This window comes from Choloepus didactylus, chromosome 6, assembly GCF_015220235.1.
Source record: "Choloepus didactylus isolate mChoDid1 chromosome 6, mChoDid1.pri, whole genome shotgun sequence".
NCBI lineage: Eukaryota > Metazoa > Chordata > Mammalia > Pilosa > Megalonychidae > Choloepus > Choloepus didactylus.
In genome coordinates, this window is record NC_051312.1 from 146265193 (window position 1) to 146281134 (window position 15942).

Here is a 15942-nt window from a genome sequence, read left to right on the forward strand (position 1 = left end):
TCTGGCCTCTCCCTCTCTCCTTCCCTCCCTTTCCTTCCTCCCATACTGGTCCATCTCCAAAATGATAACCTGCCATTGTCTCCTTGGAGACTTTAGACCCTGTCCCAGAGTGCAGTGTCCACACCCCAGACTGGAGTTACTGCTCAGCCTGGGGGGCCCGTTCCCGGCAGCTACACCAGGAGATCGGGGCCAGGATGAGGCCCAGGTGGGCAACAGAATAGAGGAGGAAGTCGGGGATAGATTAGCTTCCTTTCTCTTCCATTTAAAAGTGTTGAGTGATCCACTCTGGGATTTGCTGTTCTGCTTTAGGTGGGACCATCTGCTCCTCACACGGGAGTGAGATTGTCCTGTCAGGAAGCCGTGCTGGGATCTGGGCCCCAGCTGCTTCTCTGGGGGCTCCTCCCCTCTTGCTTCCTCTGCTGTGGCCTGCCCTTTAGGCCTCGTGATCCTAGCCTACGCTCTCCTGAAGTCTGCTTGGTTTTGATTCAGTGATTTCTAGAACTACCATGCCTCTCCTGCACTGGGGGCCAAGGGTCAGCAGGTGGGGTAAAGAGACATGATTTCAGCTCAAGGGCAGTTACACCAAGTGCCATCTCTGCCTCTTGACAAAAGGCCCATGGAGTTCCCAAAGGTGGCTCAAAGGGCAGAAGGGATTTTGCAGGGTTTCCACAAGTTGCAGCACTGAGTGATGGTTTATTAGAGCCAAATCAGATCAAAGGAGGTGTCTCCTCCACGTGGGCGGTGTTGCAGTCGAGAGAGGCCAAGGGAACACCTGCTTCCACTCGCCTCTCTCCCTGCAGCTGATCCTGCCTGACCCACCTCCAGGCCTGCAGGGAGGAAGGCAGGGCTGGCTCAGATATGTGGGTGCTGAGCTGAGGCCCCACTATGTGGGTTGGGGTGATGCTGTGGGCAGCCCTGCACCCCTCCATTCCCCCGTCTGCTCCCATGCAGTTATGTGCCTGGGGGTTCCGGGCTCCAGGCTGGGTCATGGGAGGTGGGCGGGCAGTGAGGCAGGAAGAACTTCTGACTCACGAGACCCTTGAAGACTGAAGAGCTTAGGATTTTCAGAAAGGTTGTGCTCTGGAGGGATAACAAAAGGCTGACTTGTTCATCTCCACTCAAGAAAACCTGAAGATACATCAGAGCTCCCGGCACTGAAAACTGACATCTGTCATCCCAGTGCTAGCAGGCAAGGCAGGAACTGCCTTCTCTGTCCCTTTATGACAGGAAAGACTTCAGGAGCTCCAGCGGGCCCGCCAGCCACATGGCTGAGCTCCTCACCCTCGGGGCAGCCAGGGGTTACCAACGAGCCGGCTGGAATGTCAGCCTGTCCTTGGTGGCAGTGCAGGTGCCATCATTCTTAACCTTTGCTTAATTGCTACTTGTCTCTTAGTGGTGACATAATCCAGCTTCTCAAATCCATGACTTGAATGAGGACGGTGAAATCAGGGACTCCCTTAGAATTAGGCAACATGCCCATCAGGGAGACAGGCCGCCACACCTGGGCTTTTATTCTTTGTCTCTGGACCAGGGACAGCTTGTGGAGAAAGAGGAGCACTGGCATTTGCATGGAGGAGCCTTCTCAGCCACCCTTCCTCTCCTCCTGCCACTTCTCCAGCCCCCTGGTCCCATAGTAGATGCTCTTCATCCATCCATCAATCCATTCTACAAATATTTATCCGGTATCAAGTGTCTACTCTTTGCTAGGGACTGTACTTCCCCAGAGGTTATAAACGTCTTCCTCAGTTTTCTTAACGGATCACCTATACATTTTCCCTCTTCCTTCCCTCCCTCCTTCTTTTTGATCTAGTTAATACATGCACTTGTTAAAAATACAAATGGAAGTGGGGGCTTTCTTCCACGTCCCTTCCCCCAGAAACAACTGTTGTTGCTGGTTTCTTGGCTTCTCTTTGCAGAGATATTGTGTATATGAGTATATATGTTTGCGTATATACAGATAGACATATGTTTTCAGTTCATATATTTTAAAGTTGATGTGTTCAAAGTTCTTAGACAAGAGAAAAGTGTCCTTTTGAGTCACTATAGGGATCAGGAGATGGCTCTCCAGAGCTCCAGCCATTCTCTGATCTGCCCCTTGCTCGAAAACTGATACTTTGATTTTGCTGCCCTGGGCGTTGGAAAGAGAGGTTGATGGCATCTGCCTCCCCAGAGTGACGGATGGGCCATCTTCCTGGGTGTGAGTCAGACCCTCACCTGCCCATTGTCTAGCTTTTAACAGATAATTTCTTTGGCCCAGGGGGCCCGTTGGCTGCCTGCAGAGAATCTCAGGTCATGTCTGATATCAAAGAATGGGTTTCTTTTCACTGCCTCTCCCAGCCTGTGAGCTGACACACACAGCAGTGGGTTGGAGGCATGTGATGTGATGTCATGTTTGGGATTTGTCAGCACACATCATCTAAAGCAAATGCGGTTATTCTTTGGGAGTCCTATGATGGTGACACGTAGGACAGCTGAAAATACACCCATTACCCCACCACCACCACCACATCGAAACGATTTAGGTTCCTGGCTTCTCCTTGGACCCCTGGTTAATGAGAGATTAAATTTCCTGGGTGCAGACCATGAGAAGGGAGAGTCCAGAAGGTACTTTTGATGCAAAACAGGCTGGAATGGGTACCCTGCTGGGAGGTTCCCTGGGGGCTCACCTGAAGCTCAACATCCCAGACTCTCAACACTCAGCAGAGAAGAATGTTCTTGGCCTGAAGAAACTATGACACAGTTGGACATCAGGCAAATCGTATAGAAAATCTGTTTCTCAATTTTCAGATCAGGGCTCCTGCTGGTTTGGTTGGGTGACTCATGGTCCCCAAATTATCTCCATGTGGAATCTCGCAGCTCGGTCAGCTGGGGCCGTCTCCTGATGGCAGAAATGCCTCAGACTTAGGGGCCAAGTCTAGCTGCATTCTCTCTGGGCCTTGCTCCTTGGAGCCCTGATGTCTGGGGCCAGCCACACACACGGGTGTGCTAACCTGGGCACGGCCAGGGCTGGGCGAGCGGGGAGGGGGTGGGAAGGCTTTCTGGGCAAGAGGAAGAGTTAATTTGATCCCTAGCTCCAGATTCTGTTGACTTTGCTTGTTTGCTGTGTTGCAACCTCCAGGTTTTCAGCCAGGCTCTGTTTGAGGAAGAGCAGAAGGAAGGGCCACCTGTGAGCCCACTGAGGTGGGAGAAGCCAGAAATGGCAGACTGTTCTGGAGGTGCCCATTGCCAGCCCGGCCACAGGCTCCCTTTCTGTTCCTTTTAGTCCCTCTCTCCCCACCCTGTGTGCCTTCGATTCCAGACAGATCCAATCGTGTACTCTCCCCCTATATACCCTGTGCTTTGTCACCTCTGAGCCTTTGCCTGCCCTGTTCCCTCGTGCCCTGCCTTCTCATCCAAGATGCCTTCCTTGAATGCCCTTACTAGCTGTCACCTTTCCTTCCTCCTCCTGGACTTCAGCTGCACTTTGAGCACTCCATGTCTTATGGTGGCGTTGCTTATGTATGTGCATGCAATTAGACTGTAAATTCCTCAGGGGAAAGGGTTGTCCTTGGCTCCATCCTGAGCCTCCTCTGCCCCATCTCTGGAAAGTGGGTCCTCTATAAATACCCACCCTCTGATGTTCTTTAGCAGATGTTCTGTTCCTTATATGAGCCCACCCACCCTGGGTGCCCGCATTGCCTGTGGATTGGCTCTGCTAGTGGGGGTTGGATGGGGGGTGTGGTCTCTGGGTTCAGCTGTGGCTGGCCCTGCAGGCCTGGGGCTCAGCACCTGCTGGCATGTGTGGGGGTCCCAGGTAAGCCTGGGACTCCCTCTGTTACCCCTGCCTCCCTGTGCCCAGCTCGATGACCTGTACCTGATTGCCATCTGCCATCGCCGGGGCCTCAAGTCCCTTCGTGACCTGACTCCGGAGCACCTGCCGCTGCTCAGGAACATCCTTCGGGAGGGGCAGGTGAGTGACTTTGGTGGAGTCCGTAGCAAAGAAATTGCATTAAGGTTCCAGTGCCTTCCCTGGGCCGCTTTCCTCACCCTTCCCAGAATCCACCTTGGAAGGGGACTTCTCTCTGGAGTCCAGTTCAGGGGGACTACTTTGCAACTCTAGATTGACCTACAAGGCCCCCAGTTGCTCGCTCCTGCCTGACCCTCCAGCACGACCATTACCCACTTCCTTTGCCCCATCTCGCCCTCCCTAGCTTAGGCAGCACAGCTCTTGCCTTTGCCTCCCTGCCTTCCCCATACAGATCCCCGTTCCAGACACCCTTCTCTCCTCTGCCCTCAAGTCCTAACCCCTCCTTGCGGCTTGTGGTGTCATCACCCTTCCCTAGAGTCCCACCCCGGGATTGCCCGTCTCACTCGTGACAGCCAACATGGCTGATGTGCTCCTTGGTGTACAATTCAGTGTGCGTGTGTGCACGTGCCTGCAGGGATCTGACCTCCTGTCTGGGTTGAGGGCAGAGACTGAACTGTGTAGTGCCTGCTATTCTGAAATCCTCTGTCTAGGACACCTGTTGAATGGAATGAAGCGATAGAGGAGCTCAGAGGAGCCCCGGGGGCTAGGTGGGGGGCAATGGGAGAAAAGCATCTAGGATCCTGGGTTGTGGTCCTGGTTGTAACACTCGGACCCAACCAGCTGAGTGGCCTTGGGCAGGTCATTTTTCCCCTCTTGACCTCAGTGTCTGGATGGGACCCCTTCTGAATCCACCACTCTGTAGAGTCAGTGCTCACCCTTTATTCCCCTCTGGAACATCAGAAGATGCTACCTTTCTTGCCAGGGCCACCTGGCCCAGGAAGGCCCAGCCAAAGGAGAGGAGCGCTCTCCTTTTGACAGTTGCTGCTCTGAGGCTTTAGTGCAAACCTGGAGGAAAGGCTTGGGCTGGGTTCTGCTTCCTGTTAAACCTCCAGCCCTCAATTTCTACCCTGTCAGTTTGCCCTAACTCACTTTCTCCCACCCCCACCCCCTACCTGCCCACATCACCATCACTTCCAGCTGGCTGCCTTTTATCTTTTTGGATGTGACTTGTTTCTATCGTGTAGCAGCAGTTGCTGGATACAATGGATGGCAGGGAGGGTGTCTTCCCCTCAGGGAGGCACTGAGGCAACACTTTCACCTGTCCTGGCAGCTGGAGCAGCCTCACCCTGGCAGGGCGTCCCTGCTTATCTATCTCCAGAAGCCCTTTGGTTGCCTTGGCCCTGGTTTCACCCCACTGCATTTATCCCTGGGGTGAATTCCAAGTGGAGACATGGATTCTGGGGTGTAGTCCATGCTTATTGACACTCTCGTCTTTTTTCTCTTCACCTCTGACCTCCTCAGGGATTTGCCCACAGTGGACATCAGAGTTTCCTCTTTATTCTAAGCCTGGGGGGCTCCTGAAGGGGATTTGCTAGAAAAAGACCTACCCCTGAGCAAGCTGAAGGTGGGCAAAGGGAGCCAGCACAAAAGGAGAGGCTTCCTTCTTCTGCAGGGAGTATTGCTGAGCCTTTGTGGATTGTGCCTTCCTGGGTCTGTCTGGAGCAGCTCTTCCCACTCCCTGCCCTCCCTCCCCCCCGGTTCTTCCACTTTCTCCAAGTTCTTAGCTCAGCCCCATTCCATCTCCAGTGTTTCCAGGCCCACCCTGGGCTGTACTAAGAAAGGGATTGAGGCTTACTAAGTGCTTGCAGATCACGGGGAAGGACAGTCCACGCAGTCTCAGACGTCGGGGCCATCCTTCCATGCCGGGACACCCTAGAGTCCCAGCAGCAGCTGTTTGAGGGAGCAGATGTTTCATGCAAGGTGACTTGGGGCACCCTGATGAGACTACTGCCCCCTTCCCCCGGGAGGAAGTCTCAGCTTTGCATTTGTTGGCTTCTTCAAACAGAAGGCAAGGGGATCTGAAGCAAGCAGTGGGTGCAGGGCAGGTTGGGGTTAAGGGAGGAGGGCCCAGTGTGGGGCAACTGCCCACTCTCCCCTTCCTCCTCAGGACGCCATCCTCCAGCGCTACCAGGTGGCCCCCGACCGCCTCCGAGTGTACCTGCACTACCTGCCCTCCTACTACCACCTGCACGTGCACTTCACCGCCCTGGGCTTCGAGGCCCCTGGCTCGGGCGTGGAGCGGGCTCACCTGTTGGCGGAGGTGATCGAGAACCTAGAGTGTGACCCAACACACTACCAGCGGCGCACGCTCACCTTTGCCCTCAGGGCTGACGACCCACTGCTCCAGCTGCTGCAGGAGGCCCAGAAAAGCTGAGTTGACTCAGGCGCTGTCAGGAGAAGAAGAGCACAGATATGTGGGGATTTGTGGGGAGAGTGGGGAGGGGGCGGGGCAGCATTTGTATCACCAAGTGGAATTTTTTTAAACTTGTTTTGTGCTGGCTTATTCCTCGTTTGTGAATAAAGAATTGGGTCAGTTCAGTGTAGACTGACTGTGGTCTGGGGAGGTGAGTGGTGGGGGTGTGGTGGGGTGGGCAGACCCTGTGGAAAGGCCTTCTTGGGAAGGGAAGGCAGTCTGCTGACATATGGGAGCTGCTCTGGAAGGGTTCCAGGGGCTTTCTCAAAATCCCTGTGCTCACCATCCTTGGTTGGTTTCTGTGTCCTTAATCTGATGGTTCCTCTCCCTGTCTGTACTTCTGATTCTGTTCCCGTGATGCTCTTTTTCTTCCCATTTTCCGTACCTTCCCAGTAATTTCCTAGCTCTACATGTCCAGAAGTTCCCCCAAACCACCCAATATAAGATCTTTCTCTGGAAATCATCTACAGAGTTTTTGGACAGTGGTTCCTCTTTTCCTTTCCCAGCGTCAAAGTCACATCTCCCTGTTTCTGAATCAACATTCTTGGTAAATTTCTTGTTAACAAGGAGAGGGGATTGATGCCTGGAAATGGGAGGATTTTAATAGGAATCAGATAGTGCAAGCCCAAAAGACCCGCCTCTGCCCAGTTATTTGGCCAGCAAGTCCCTGTCCTTGAGTTTATTATCTAGGCAGGAAGACAAAACAAGCTCTCACATGGAAATCAAGAACAAAACAATGCATCAGCAAAGGGGAAATGCTGTGGTTGCAGTTGAACAAAAAAGCTCCGAAGGGGCTCAGGTTCAAGGTCCGCCCTGTTCAGCATCACACGTCGCCATTCATAGAATGCTCAGGTTGGAAAGGGATGTCATTGTTAGAAGCTGATGGGCCTGTAAGATGGCCTTTTTGGGTTCTTCTGGGAAGGGTGGCATTGGCCATGGCCCTAACAGAGCAGAGACAGAGGCATCGCATTAGGGGCACCCAATCGAACACGTCAGTAACTTGGGCCAGCACAGAGGACAGGGTATCACACTGCCGGAGAGAGAGTGGTGTCAGGTGGGGCTAAGAGAACTTGCATCTTGCTTGGGAAGCTTTCTCAGGGGAGCCAGGTTGTTAGGTTCTGCTAAGTGACCGAAGGCAGAAAGGAAAAGGCAGAGAGGAGTGGCTATTATTCTGCATCCACTGGACTTAGAACCTGGAGCCCTGGATTCAGATTCTAGTCCCTTCACTCATTCATTCACACACCCATCAAATGTTTTTTGAGTGCTTTCTGAGGGTCAGACACTCCCTAGAACTGAGAAAATGGTGACTAAGTGGCCAAAAGCCTCTGCTTTCTGGAGCTGACCTTCAGTCCATTACCTCAGATAAGACACAAGCCTATTACTTCATCTGTAAAGAGGAGCTCATATATCTTATAGGTTGAGGTTCCCATGAAGTGGTCTTTCTATGTCAATGTAAAAAGTATTATAATGTTGCTTTACCCTAGACTTTGATTTGCTGATTAACTCTGGAGCAAGACGGCCTGTCAGGTGTTGCAGTACAGAGGTGGCTAAAACAAAACCCTTGCCCTCAAGGTGCTGTCAGTCTAGTGGGGAAGGCACAGCAGCTCACTGTTCAAAGTAAGAATAAAAAGAGACATACACGTGAAGCTTGTCTGAAAAGTTACGTTTGAGAGTCTGCTATAAAAGATTACCCTGCAAAGACACATAAAGTGTGTTTTTGGCATCTCAGCAGTACTCAGCCTAGTGATGCACCCCCAGTTCCCAGCTGGGGCTGCCTGCCTAGACCAGCTAACTGGAATAGACTTTGAGCAGGAGGAGACTGAAGGGCAGCTGGGTGAGCCAAGGAAGCTGCAGGATCAGGATGGGGCAGCTTAGGCTCCTGCCAGGTTGTTGTGTTTCTCCTGGAGATGCTGGCAGCAGACGCTGGATGCCTATGAAGGGAAAACATTTTCCCAGTCTCAGGCAGAGGCTTGTCGTTCCCAGTGTTAAAAAAAATATGAGTGGTGAGGTTTGTCTAGTTTGCCAGGGCTGCTGTGACAAACACCACACAATGCACTGGCTTAAACAACAGGAATTTATTGTCTCACAGTTTTGGAGGCTGGAAGTCCAACATCAAGGTATCGGCAGGCCATGTTTTCTCCAGAGTGGCTCAGTCTCTACCTCCATCAAATGGTGAGCCGTCTCTGTCTCCTCTGGTTTCTGCTTCCATGACAAATTTCCTTTGCTTATGAGGACTTCTGCCATATTGGATGAAGGCCCTCCCTCCTTCATTTGGGCCGCACCTTTACTTGTAACATCAGCAAAGGTCCTATTTACAAATGGGGTTCATGACCCATAGGGCCTGTCATTAAGAGTTGAACATGTCTTTTGTGGGGGACCTGATTCAATCTCTAACAAGGTCTGAAGAGTAGACGTCTTCTGAACTGTCATGAAGGTACATGAAGCCAGGGAAGATGAGCAGAGGGGACCCTATCCCAGCAAGGTCCCTACCTGCAAAGTGCCCCAGGACTGGGGCACATCATCTCCTTGTCAGATCAAGGTCTATCAGTGGGACTCTCATCCCGCTTCACACAGAGGGTGTATGTTTGAAAAAGCAGGCAGCCAGTGGTGAATCAAAAGGAAGACAGAAGTGTCTGCCCACAGGGGAGGCTGCAAGCCTTCCAGAGTTCCAGAGAGAATTCCCTGCCCCTCCAGACTTGACTCCCTGCCTTCTCTCTTTTTGTTTTTTGTTTTTTTTTTCCAATTCAGTTTTATTAAGATATATTCACATACCATACAGTCATCCAAAGTGTACAGTCAGCTGTTCATGACACCATCATATAGTTGTGCATTCATCACCCCAATCTATTTTTTGAACATTTTCCTTAAACCGAAAAAGTAAAAATAAGAATAAAAAATAAAAGTAAAAAAGAGCACCCGAGTCATCCCCCCCACCCTATTTTTCATTTATTTTTTGTCCCCATTTTTCTACTCATACATCCATACTGTATTAGTTAGCGTTCTCTAGGGAAACAGAATCAATGAGAGGTGTCTCTGACTATCAGATTTGTAAAAGTGACTCACACAACTGTGGGTATGCATGAGTCCAAATTCTGTAGAGCAGTCAGCAAATTGTCAACTCCAAGGAAGATATCCGATGAACTCCTCAGGAAACGAACCAGCAACTTCGATGAACTCCTCAGGAAATGAACTGGGATCTTCGAAGAACATGTTTGATGAACTCCTCAGGCAACTTTGACGAACTCCTCAGGAAATGCTTCACTGGGCAGCCGAAGAAGAAGTGAAGGTCCTCTAACTGTCTTGCTTATAAGTCTTCAACTGATTAATTGGATTAAATCCAGCCAACTGCATTCTCTCATTGTGGAAGACACGCCCTTTGGTGAGTCATCAGTCACAGCTGCAGTCAATTGACTGATGATTTAATAAACCAGCCTGTTGGCTTATTAACCAGCCTCAAACTTCCTCATAGCAATTGTTAGGCCAGTGTTTGCTTGACCAGACAGCTGGGTTCTATCACCTGGCCAGGTTGACACATGAACCTAACCATCACACATACACTGGATAAAGGGAGTGTGATCCACAGAGTTTTCACAATTACACTGTCACCCCTTGTAAGCTACATAGTTATACAATCGTCTTCAAGAGCCAAGGCTACTGGGTTGGAGTTTGATAGTTTCAGGTATTTACTTCTAGCTGTTCCAATACATTAAAACCTAAAAAGTGCTATCTATATAGTGCATAAGAATGTCTACCAGAGTGACCTCTCAACTCCATTTGCAATCTCTCAGCGACAAACTTTATTTCGTTTCATTTCGCACCCCCTTTTGTTCAAGAAGATGTTCTCAATCCCATGATGCTGGGTCCAGATTCATCCCCGGAGTCATATCCCGTGTTGCCAGGGAGATTTACACTCCTAGGAGTCAAGTCCCACATAGGGGGAGGTCTCTGCCCTCTCTTTGCTGTGTCTCCCTAGTCTGATCTGTCCCCATGGGGCAAATACTGTCCCTTCTCTCCTCCTTACCCCAGGTTTATTCACCATCCATCCATCCAGTCTCTACTGACCCTTTTCCATGGGCCAAGAACATGATGGAAACATGAAGTCCACCCTGCCGACCTGTACCCTCAAGAAGCACAGTTCAGTGGGACAGGCAAAGAGTGTTTGATGAAATGGTCAGTAGGGGCTGTTGTAGGGGGAGAGCCCAGCTTTGCTCCATGGTAGCCCTGAGGGACAGAGCTTACGCGTCAGGACCAGCTGAGCTTTCAGAGGGAACAGGGTCAGTTCTCTCCCTCAGCAACTGGAATGGGAGAAATGAGGACCCAGTGACACTAGACAGCAGGCCAGGCAGCAACCCTGCCAGCTGGAAACTGCTCTGGGAAAATGCCTCAGGATTCTGCCTCCTGCCCCCAATGACCCCAGCAGTGGCCACTGTCACTGCCCACAAGAATATTTGCTTCTAGTCCAGGAAACTGCCGGTCAGATGTGTGATGTGTCATGAAATGCATCCCGTTGACTCCATCTGAGGCCTGCTTGCCTTGGTTGCCACTTGAAATGGTTCCCTCACTGGAACTCCATCTCACCTGAATCCTGGGACTCTTAAAGAGCTGCAGAAAACCAGCTGAGTCAAGGACCAGTGGCTTTGTTATGCCTCCTCTGAACTCCCTGATGGCCTGGAGCAGGTCGCAGAGGCCCAAGCTATCTCACCAATCATTCCACTCCCGGCTGTTTCTAGGAGTTCTCTGTTTCTGGGATCCAGAGGGCTCCAAGTGGGTTCCCCCCCACCCCCAGGGCTTTCACCTGCAAGTTGAGGTGCTAGAATCTGAATCCAGGCCTCCTGGTTCTAAGTCCAGGGGATGCAGAATAATAGCCACACCTCTCTGCCCTCTCCTTTCCTCCTCTTAACACTCAGCAGAACCCAACATCCTGGCTCCCCTGAGAAAGCTTCCCAAGTGACACCAAATGCCATCTCCCTCTCTGGCAGCAGGATACCTTTCTCCTTTGTGCTGGACGAAGTTACTGATGTCCAGCAGATCGTGATGCCTCTGCCTCTGCTCTGTTCACACCATGGTTGATGCCACCCTCCCCAGATAAATCCCAGATGCTCCATAACTGGCCGTCAACCCCAGCGCTTGGCCTAGTTTCCTCCTGGCTTGACTGGAGAGGGAAAGAAGCTGTTGGAGGCACGACTACTATTGTTCCTTGACTTCTCTGAGTTTGCCCCAAAGTTTCCCAGTCAAGCAAAATTGCTGAGCATTCTGTATTGTCATCATTCCTTCGTGAAACAGAAAAACAGCATATGAGAATGAGTTGGCCAAGCGAGCCCCATTTTGGGTGTCCCTATTGAATACAGATCCTCAAATTGAGGAACAGTTTGAGAAACAATTGCATACAAAGCAAGATTTGAAAATGTTTCTGTTGTCAAATCCAAGACATTTTATCTATTTTATTTCTGAATAGGTTGAGGTAGATTTGTGAACTCCTCCTCCTCAGAACACTCTTTTTATTCTGAATGTGTATATAGAGTGTTAAAATGTCCCTTCTTGTATAAGAAGATGGCAATAATTTGTGGTAGTTGTTTGTAAAGTATCCTCACTGAGCAAAATGATGGTTGGCAACCCTAAGTTGGTCCTTCCATTATTATTACTATTATTATTGAAATTGTATTGGATTCTGAAGTTACCAAGTTGTAACCACTGTCAGAGAATAAGGAGGGACTGAATCAGTTTCAAGTGTTTCAATTTCAATTCAAATTTAATAAACGTTTTGAGCATTTTCCCTGCTTTTTTAATCTTTGTTTTTTTTTAAGCAAGACCCTAGACAAATAGCTCACAGAGAGCTTACACTTTAGTGAGGAATGCAGGCATTAATTACAAAGTAATTACAAGAGTGATGAGAAGCAGGGTCTTGCTTTCTTACTCTCCCATAAAAGGGGACTGTGGGAGGTTAAGCCCAAGAGGAGCTAGACTTCCAGGCCAACACTTCAAAGTTAGCTAAATGGCAAGCCCAAGAAAGGCCCCAAAGTCAGGGAAACCAGAAGGGCTGGAACTCAGCATGGCTGGAACTTAAAGCCAAGGAGGGAGTGGCAGGAGACGATGTGGTACAGCTTATTGGGGGCACACATACCATTTGCTCACTAGCCAGTTTTTCCTCCAGGACCATGATGAGGAAATGAAGGCCAAAGCTGAGGGGGAATTTCATAAGGTTCCTGCCCCGTCTGCTTGGGAGGCAAGTGTGGTCTGGTGGTTCTGGCTGGGAATCTGCTCCATAGGAAAGTATGATCTTGGGCGAGTTCACATAACTGCATGTAAAATGGGAGTGCAAATTGTGCCTATTGCAGAGGAGATTTGTGTGTGTGTGTGTGTGAGGATTAAATAAAGAGAATATCTCTAAAACACAGGGGACATAGTAATCGCCCAGTCAATGTCAGCAGCTATTTTTCCACTGCCGAGAGGCCATAAAAGGATGTCAGCAGGGATATTTGGGCTAGATATCAAAAAGGACTTCCTGATTAGAAGGGCTGTGAAATCTTAGACTATGCAGCAGAGGCATAGCAACCAAGAAATTTCAAGGAAAAAGTCAAGCCATAAACGGTCTGTGGTTAATTGCTCGTGACCCTAAACTAACAGGCAGAGCTGCATGCAATGACTTCTCGGGATCTCATCCAGCTTCAAGGTTCCTGGAATGCATTCAGCCTTGGCCTACCTACAACAGTGATGTCCCCTGCTACTGAGAACCCTGGGAACAGCTCAGCTCCATGGTCCAGCCATAGAAATCTGATAAAAATAGGAGCTGAAATACCATCCCAGAGTTGCTATTTTTAAAAGCATTTGAGCTGCTGGATTGGATTTATTTCTTCCTCAAACGGCATCTTGCTGCTCCCTCCTCCTGGTGGGCAGGATGCTAACGTGGCACAGGGCATATTTGTCGTGCGGCTCGTGCCAGTGGAGGAGACAAAACGTGGGGCCAGGACTCCCCAGCTCTGTGTCCATCTGCCCTTCCCACACCCCTTTTCTCCTGAGGCTGCCCCAGCAGAGAAGTATCCTGTCACTTCTATCAAAGGGGAAACAGGATCCAGAGAGAGGTAAAGGGAGGTAGGGGAAATGGGAATGGCATCTTGTTCCTTGGGTTGTCTTGGCCCACCCTAGGCACACCTAGCCTCCGAGAAGAACGGTCCGCACATGCCAAAGCCCCATGCCCTGCCCCACCACACCCTCTCTTGCTGAGGAACTCGCTGTGCCTTGTGGGGGCCAAAGGAGCACAGTGGAGCCGGAAGGGCCTCTAGACAGCTGTAGAACCCAGTACCTGGTATCAAAAAAAAAACCAACAGAATTGTATCCTTCCGCCCCACCAATGATACGACTTCTAGGCATCTAACTAGGCACCTGGCCTTTAAGAAACTGCAGGGAAAAGAGCCCGAATAAGCACCCTGTGGCCTAAGAGGAGAGGTCAGTTACAGTTAGCCTTTGAGCACCTAGCAACCAGGCCTGGGCTAGGCTGGGGAAGCGAGAGGGGAGGAGAGGGACTTGAATACAGCTTGTGGGTTACAGGAGAGTCTCCACCTGCATAATCATAGCACACACAGATATAGCACTTTCAGAGTTCATAACCACTGCCTGTTTTCATACCAACAGTAGCCCTTTGAGTAAGCACAATTATTTCCCTTTTTTTTTCCCTAGTAAGAAAACCCACAGAACAAGTTGGAACTCAGATCTCCAGGTGCAAAAGTTGGCCCTTAAATTCTGTTTTTTGTTTTTTTTTTTTTGCAGAGCAGAGATTATATAGTTCAGCAATCTAGCAAGAATTGCAAACTGTATTGAGATTGAGTTAGCAAAGGTTAGAGGCTGGGCTGATTCCCATGCTGCTTAGTCGCTTAGGGCAGTTGCTTACTCTCTTTGGGTCACAGTTTTCTCCGTAAAGCATGGAGAATATTCTCTCTTCCTCTTGACCGATTCCGGGCAGGGATTTGGTCATTATCTTCTTGTACTTCCTACCCAGTTTAGTTCCAGGCCTGGAGCTGGTAAGCAATAAATATTTGTAGAATGAATGCTTGAATGACAAAGCCAAAGACACCATTTAAACATGATTGTTAGATGTTGGTGAAATGAAAACAAACCTCTGCCCTTGCAAGGTACAATTCTGCACTGAACAGGGTCGCCTGTGGAAGAACTTGGGGGCTGGCTGTCTTCACCAAGCAGAGAAGAGCTTCCTGAATTATCTGTTATGAACAGATAAGCCTTTCAACTTTAGCTGAAAGGGTCTTTTGAGCTGGCAGTTCTCTGAACCCCCTTTGCACTAACTGTCAGTTACCCACACCTTTCATTTCCTGTCCTGCCTTAGTCTTGAATGGCATCCATCATGAAACTTCTCTCTGCAGCTGGATGGTAAGCTTCCTGGAGACAGGGATTGCATTACACTTTCCTCGGAGGCACTGTTGACCCCTGCCCGGGCTGATCACACTGGGCTCTCAGTAAACACTGTGCTGACCTATGAAACCAAGGGTCTTTGGGATTGTGGACATAGCCTGTGCGGGGGAGGGGGGGAGCAAGTCCCACGGTGACTTCTGGATTGTTTTCCTTGGGCCTGGGGGGTTCCTAGGTCTGGCCGGGGATGCTCTGGCCCAAAGAACCAGGGTCAGGGGCCTGCTGGGTTTTTCCCTTCGAGACAGGATGTCTGGCGCCCCCAGTAGGGAACGGAAACTGAGAAGCTGTCTAAAGACGCAGATATGGTCTGCAAGTGACCCTGGCAGAGGGTGCAGCTTGGGAGCTGCCAATCGGTTCGGGCAGAGGAAGGGCCCAAATCTGGGTCCTGGGCACCTCGCCGTTGTGCATGGGTGGCGGACGGGGGCGCAGGGGCCCGGGATCCCTCTTCCGTGCCTCGGTTTCCTCGTGAGGGAACGGCACGGTGCACAGCGTGGGAAAGCGAAGAACCCTGGCTTGGGGATCATTGTTCCCGGGAGGGGTGCGGAGGCTGCGCTGGGCATATCCACCCCGGCGGCCGCTCACAGGCAGCGTCCACCATCGCCCCATCCGGCCTCCAGGTCCCGGCCCCCGCGCCAGCCCCCGCCCAAGGCCTCGGAGGCTTCCACGCCCCGCCCCGCCCCGTCCCGCCTGCGCGGCCTCGCCCCGCCCCTTCCCCGCCTGTTCCTCCCTCTCCCCCGCCCTTCCTCCTCCTCCCGCCCTTCCTCCTCCTCCTGCCCTCTGCCGAATCGGCCCCCGTCCGAGTGCGCACGCGTAGCCGCCCCGGCCCCGCCCCGCCCCGGCCCGGCCCCGCCCCGCCGGCGGCCCCCGCCCCCCTGCGGGCGGCTTCGCCAGCGCCCCGCCGGCCCCGCGCCGGGACAGGGACGGGCGGAGCGAGCTGTCGGGCCAGCGCAGCGCTGCCAGCCCGCGCCTAGCGGATCCGAGCCGCGCGCGGGGCCGCCCCGCCCCGCTCCAGCCCGCCAGGGTGAGTACGCGGCGGCGGGGCTCCCGGGGGGCCGTGGGCAGGGAGCGCCGCGGTGCCCGGGCCCCTGGCCCCAGCTGGCGCCGCGGTTCCCGCCGCCCGGAGAGGGGGCCCCGGCGCCCGGCACGTGGGCGCGGTGCGGGGCTCGGGGACTCTGGGGGGCGGCCGCAGCCGGGGGTAGCCCGGCTCCCGGGGTCCTTTCTCTGGACGGGATTTGAGCGGGAAGCCCAATTCCCCTCGCTCCCT

General features: G+C 51.9%; 2 protein-coding genes across 5 annotated transcripts in view; both read left to right on the forward strand.

Annotated features, from left to right (window-relative positions):
• The window catches only part of DCPS (decapping enzyme, scavenger), a 54982-nt gene extending 48709 nt beyond the window's left edge, over positions 1-6273 (forward strand). Inside the window, exons 5-6 of the mRNA XM_037841917.1 lie at positions 3839-3949; positions 5955-6273. Of these exons, the coding sequence (XP_037697845.1) occupies positions 3839-3949; positions 5955-6221 (378 nt within the window). The 3' untranslated portion in view covers positions 6222-6273. The remainder of the gene's footprint in view (positions 1-3838; positions 3950-5954) is intronic.
• Positions 6274-15558: 9285 nt separating this feature from the next.
• Positions 15559-15942, forward strand: part of ST3GAL4 (ST3 beta-galactoside alpha-2,3-sialyltransferase 4) — a 35442-nt gene continuing 35058 nt past the window's right edge. For 2 of the 4 annotated variants that reach the window (XM_037841926.1, XM_037841927.1), the window contains exon 1: positions 15559-15699. The gene's annotated coding sequence lies outside the window, so the exon portion shown is untranslated. The remainder of the gene's footprint in view (positions 15700-15942) is intronic. The other 2 variants (XM_037841930.1, XM_037841932.1) reach the window with 1 other exon arrangement.